Source organism: Juglans microcarpa x Juglans regia, chromosome 3D (assembly GCF_004785595.1).
Source record: "Juglans microcarpa x Juglans regia isolate MS1-56 chromosome 3D, Jm3101_v1.0, whole genome shotgun sequence".
In the NCBI taxonomy this organism is placed as follows: Eukaryota; Viridiplantae; Streptophyta; class Magnoliopsida; order Fagales; family Juglandaceae; genus Juglans; species Juglans microcarpa x Juglans regia.
Window position 1 is genome coordinate 22,928,019 of NC_054598.1, and position 6,388 is coordinate 22,934,406.

Consider the following 6,388-nt stretch of genomic DNA (forward strand, 5'->3'; position numbering starts at 1 on the left):
GAAAAGTTGCTACTTCATGTGCAATTGAGACTAAGTTTGTGGTATGCTTTTAGGCCAGAATATATGATATCTGATTGAAGAAATTTATCTTAGAACTTGGAATTGTCGACTTATACCCAAGCCGCTAAGAAAGTATTGTAAGAATTTCTTAGAATATTTTTCTCTTTATGATAAGTATTTAATGAAAATTTAAATACATAAGTATTAAGGAGAAAGTACAGAAACAAATATGTCCATAACAATAGTGTGTTAATGATTATACTTTAAGGGACATGTCGAAAAGAGAAGTCATATGCTTATACCCACAATGTGAACATGTTAAAGAAATCATTGATATGCTGAGTATTTTGTTACTGGAAATTGAAAGATATTTATTATGGTTGTTTCTATTTTCTTGTCTTTTTATTTTATATGTATATAGAATCGTGTGGATGAATGACGACAAGATAATGTTTACAGTAGAGATGAATTGGAATACAAGGTATTACAGTATTAACCTTAATTGTCCCAATTAAAGATTATGTTAAATTAAATTACTGGTGTTGTGATACATAGAAGGAAATTTGTTGATCATATAACAGAGGACCGCCATGACTCGCATTGTAGCTGGTTTGACATTGATATTACAGAACTCATGAAATATATTTTGAGCTATGAAGGTTTCAGGAAATGAATTTGCGCAGTATGGTTAATTTCCTATGATAAACCCATGAACGAAAAATATTATTTTATATGCATATGGGCCAAATGGGAGAATGTAAGAGTTTTATTTAAACTCTGTGTCCCACTCACCCGTCTTAATAGAGTTTGGAATAACTCAAAACTTATCAGCTAATAGATGAGTTATAACATGATAAAGAAAACTCTTAAGAGATAAGATTAACTGTATATCTCTAATCATAGTCAAACACAAAGTTTTAGATTTCTTGATGATTAAAAATCTATAAATAGTACTGAGAGGTTAAAGGGTTCTCTCACCTATAACATCAGAGTGTCTCTAGCCATCGGGAGACACTAGTGAGGCTAAGTTACTAGGGTACTGATCATTCTCTCATAGTCAGATTAATTTCTTTATCAAACGGATGGAGAACAATACGTGTTTTTATTACTGTTGTTTATTACTGTAGATCATAAAAAATTAAAGATTTAATTATTAATATTTATGGTAAAATATTTAACAAATTATGTCTAGAAGCTCGAGATTCCATCGTGGTTATAAAAGTTTTATCATGTTATATTAACAGTACTTTAAGTACGCACTCTTCTGAGAGTACGTATATAGTTAGTTGTTTTATATAATATCTTGTTTACTGATCTCTATAGCTATCTAATTCTAACGGGTTCTTTTTCCCCATCACGTACGTTATTCAACCTAATATATATATTTCCAAAGTAGTCAAACGTGACATATACTTTAGCGCAGCAAGGTTCAAAATGGATCGATCAGAAGGGGTGGGTGGGGACAGAGAAATTTCAAAGTGGAATGAGAACAGGAAAAAAAACTCATGTTCCAAAATCGTATAGATGTAATGGAACCCATCTGACTATGAAATTTCCCCCACCCAGCGAAAGCTAATTTCGTATATGATATATAGACTTTTATCCAGTATATAATTAGCGGTCGGTGATATATATATATATATATATATGTAATGGACCCACCTGCCCACCATATGTACGTAATGGACCCCAATCTGACCCATCTGACCTTGAAATTTTTCCCACCTGCCCACCATATGACCTTGAAATTTTCCCCACCATATGACCTTGAAATTTTCCCCACCATATGCCATATGTACGTGATGGGTCACGTAATGGACCCCATCCGACCCATCTGACCTTGAAATTTTTCCCACTCTATCAACAGTACCGACCGATATTTTAATCCGTATAAAACAGATATAATATCTATAACGGCTTATATTTCGGTCTATATATTTTTTTTTCATTTTTTTAAACTATAAATTTATTTTTTAATTTTTAATTTAGATTAGACTATTTATAATTTATATATATATATATATATTTATATATAGATTATTATTTTAAAATATAATTTTTATATATATTTATATATATAATTTATTTATATATTAATTATTCTGAAATGCTATTCTGAAACGATATTAATATCGAAATATCTTATTTCAATGTCTTAATAGACACGACATCCGATACAGTATTCAAAATATTAATGAGGACAGAAAATTAGCTCGTGATTCCAGTGGCCGGATCTTATCAGGTTTTTGCGTCACTTTGATCTGGATTTTCTTTCTTAAATGCTTCGAAATAGATGCAACTCTAGTGGTCTCTCTCTCTCACACGCACACACACAAACCTCAAAGAGCATTAGACTAATGTACAGCGCCATGCATGCCATATTTGTTTTGAAATTTAGGGCATTTTTTTAATACTCATATATATATATATCACATTAAGTTATATCCAATTTGTAAATGTTTTTAATGATTACATAAGTATGATCAAGAGTAATATGAGCACTAGAAATTAAAACAAAAAGAAATATATCTTTTTGTCCAAATATCTAGATAATAAATCTCATTCAAAATTTGTGGAACTAGTAGTACTGCAGCAGTTTTCACATTAAATAATAGGAAAATACTACCTACAGAAATTTTCTACCAAATTGCATCATATATTTTTTTACTTAATAATTAAGAATGTATTTTTAAATGAATTTGTGATTTTTTTTATATTTTTTAAAAATATTTTTAACGTGTTTTAAAAAATGATTGAAAAAAAATAAAACATAAAATAATATAAAATTTTTCCTTTCGGTGCATGAATTCTTTGTGGGTGCAGCAGAGTCCATTTCCGAAAGCCACCCGTCTCGCCCTTATCTACGAACGCCTCACGATGTTACTTTCCACACAAAAACTCTTAGTTTTGATAAAAATAGAAATGATCCTCTGAAGAAATTAAAAGCAAGCTTGGAACTTTTCTATGAAGATCATGCTCATCGATTCATGTCTTCATGTACTACTGTAATAATTAGCTATTCATGATTGACATTTCTTCTTCGATCACTTTCCCAGAATTTGTAAGTATTTGCAAGATCGATGCTTTTATGTATGAACAAACATGATCTCTTAAACTAGGGGTCGAAATAATTATACAGCATGCTTTGTTATATATATATATATATATATATATATATATATATATATATTTATATTTATGGCAATTTTAATTTCAGTCAACAAATTAATTTCAAGGATCTCTAGAACTAGACGGCCATGTCATGATCAGCCGGGTCACCATTAACCTCCAAATTAATTAATTAATTATAAATTAGTTACTACATTAATATATTCTTGTACTCATTGGTGATGATCATGCATTAACCTACATATTCCAGCCGACATGAAAGTGCTGGGATTAGCCACATTTACGTGTATGTATATATATATGTATACGTATATATATATATATATATATATATATATATATATATATATATGGATATAGATCTAGCTAGCTAGAGCTAGCAGCCATTCTTGACTTTTGCTCCGGCAACACCACTATATATTCCGGCCTCAGGTGGCTGATTCCCCTACACACTCGATTGATTCCTTTAATTCGACATTGCCTTCTTTAGGCCGATAAGCCTTATTCTAAGTCTTTTGACTGTTCAGAAAATAAAGGCTTTACTTATCCAAGTTATCTCCGAGGAGAGCATCAAGCTCTCTTCTCCAACTCCACCCCACCTCCGCCGGCATTACCAGCTCTCCTTTCTCGAGTACTATTATTAGTCCAGCCTCCATATTAGCCGTCCCCAAAATGACCATTATACATGGCTTCCAAGAGTTTTTTGTCCACTACTTTTACACGCAACCGCTCCTAACGTTTCGGAGATTTATTCATCCCCAACAGCCACAACAACCTCCTCCAGCAGATGACATAGAAGCCGGTGCAACAGTTGCTGATCAGCCAGTACTTGGTCTGGAAGTAAGAAACCATAATATGGATTGGGCTTCCATCTTAGTGTCCTTTTGCTTAGCTTCTTCAATTGGGGTGGCTCTCTCATCCCCCCAACTTCACCCCAACTACAACCACTCTCCCACCTCCCACTTGATCTTCTCTTTCACAATCTCATTATCCTTCGCTTCCTTCTTTGTTAGACACTTCATCAATTCCAAGTTCCCGGTTATAGACAGAGTTCTCTATGGAGTTGGCATCTTCTTTGCAGTTATGGCTTTTTTCATAGCCATTACCATCCACTTTCCCCTGTGCCTCAAACTTACGACCTTGCTCGTCTATGCACTTTCCTTCCTGGTTATTTTTATCTCCAAGTTCGTCCACTAATCTCGAATTTTATATTAAGAATATTTTAGAATATTTGTAAATAATAATGAAATAAAGTGTAAAATAGTTTCAGAAGATTTTCTACCTACACTCGATCGAGAAAATGAAGGCTTTACTTATCCAAATTATCTCCGAGGAGAGCATGAAGCCCTCTTCTCCAACTCCACCCCACCTCCGCCATTACCAGCTCTCCTTTCTCGATCAAATTGCACCCCCAGTTTTTATGCCTTTGGTTCTCTTCTTCCTTATTTTAGAAGCCCATAAGAGTCTGACCAACTTGCGCAAACTGCAGCTTAAGAAATCCTTGTCCGAGATTTTAACCCGATTCTACCCACTAGCAGGACGGGTTAAGGACAATCTCTGTATTGATTGCAACGACGAGGGTGTCCACTATGTTGAAGCCAAAGCCAACTGCCAACTTGTTGAATTTCTGGAGGATCCAGTTCCAGCTGAGCTCAACAAGTTTCTACCTCTAGCGCTGGACGATGTCAAGGATTTAGCTGCAGTCGTTCAAGTCACCTCGTTCAACTGCGGTGGGATTGCTATCCGTCTTGGCATGTCCCACAAGGTTGCGGACGCCTTGTCATTTTTCACGTCTCTCAACAGTCGGGAACATAAGTCGGGTGGCGATCTCTGTACCGTCTATGGATACCGATCATCCTGGCGAGGGTCATGGCATCGTTAACCAAGTTAGGGAGTCTATAAGGAAAGTGAACGTGGATTCCGTGAAGGAACTTCGAGAATGAGGGGCACTTGAACTTCATCAAAGAGCGAGCCGCAAGAATAACGAAAGGAGAGGTGGAATCATTCAGCTTCACCAGCTTGTGCAGGTTTCCTATATATGAAGCTGACTTTGGGTGGGGAAGCCGGTCTGGGTTGGCTTTGCAAGGTTGACGTTCAAGAATCTGGTCACCTTTTGACACCAAGTCAGGGAATGGAATAGAGGCTTGGATTAACCTGAAGGGGGAGGACATGGCTAGATTTGAATGGGATGAGGAGCTCCTCGCGCATGTAATCTCCCTGGCCTCGAGGCCGAACGAGAAAATTTCTGCATTCTAGGCCATATAGGGCTTGTCGGAGATCATCTTTAGTCAGGGTGGACTGTCGCCAAGACGGCTTTTAGTCTAGTTCTCGTCTTATTTGTGTAAGAAATATTTTTATATATGTTTATCTGTTTTTTTTATTAATTTCTTAAAAAGTAGTGCTGCTACCAGATTTACAAAAATAGATTTATAAATTAATCTAATTTTATATATGAGACATTAAATTTATTTTCCATATTCTCAGATGTGATGTGAGAGAGTGGTAGGCAGAGGGATTCAAACGTGGGAAATGGAAATTGGGGTTTAGGGATGCGTTTTAGGTGTATATAAAATTCTCAAAACAGCCTCAACACAAAAACTACAAGTAAAAAGAACACAAAAACTACATGTAAAAAGAGCATGTATGGTGGATTATTTACGATAATAATAATTATTTATAATTAAAATAAATTTATTTTAACAAAATAATAATAATTTCTTCAAAAAATAACAAATCATAAATATGAAATTTTCTTGTAGCAACGATTTCACATCTATAGGCCAGGCAGTGGGCTTCAAACTTTATGGTTGTACAATCAAACAGGTAATGTATAATGATTTGACATCCAGTTCATACTTCATAGGAAGCAGAACCATTGCTAATAAATAACAGTTATTAAAGATTAATATTACAAGGAAAGTAAACTCGGTAATTAAATTAATTTGCAAGGAAGGTAAATCTACCAATAATTGTGTACTATATTATTTGTTGCAAATCCATGTCGTGGCTAATAGATTACACGTGTAATTGAAAAAAATGTTGTTGTTATTAAACATAATTGCTAGTAAAATAAATTTATTCGTAATAAAATTATTTGCAAAAAAGTTGATAATATCAAGTACTTGCAAAAATATTAAAAAATTAATTTTAAAATATATAAAATGTGTGACGTGGTACGATGAGCAGCATCCCTCATCAAAAAAATCTTTTTTTTTTTCTCTCGAGGCTACGGCTCTCAAAGTCTCATGTGACCCCGCCT

General features: G+C 34.3%; 1 protein-coding gene across 1 annotated transcript; it reads left to right on the forward strand.

The window, feature by feature from the left end:
• The first annotated feature begins 3,619 nt into the window (after positions 1–3,619).
• On the forward strand, positions 3,620–5,385 carry LOC121255148 (stemmadenine O-acetyltransferase-like). Its single transcript, XM_041155428.1, is given in 6 exon segments — positions 3,620–3,650; positions 4,394–4,933; positions 4,935–5,062; positions 5,064–5,188; positions 5,191–5,239; positions 5,241–5,385. Coding segments are annotated over 5 exon segments (951 nt in total). The 5' UTR covers positions 3,620–3,650; positions 4,394–4,429.
• Positions 5,386–6,388: the final 1,003 nt, after the last annotated feature.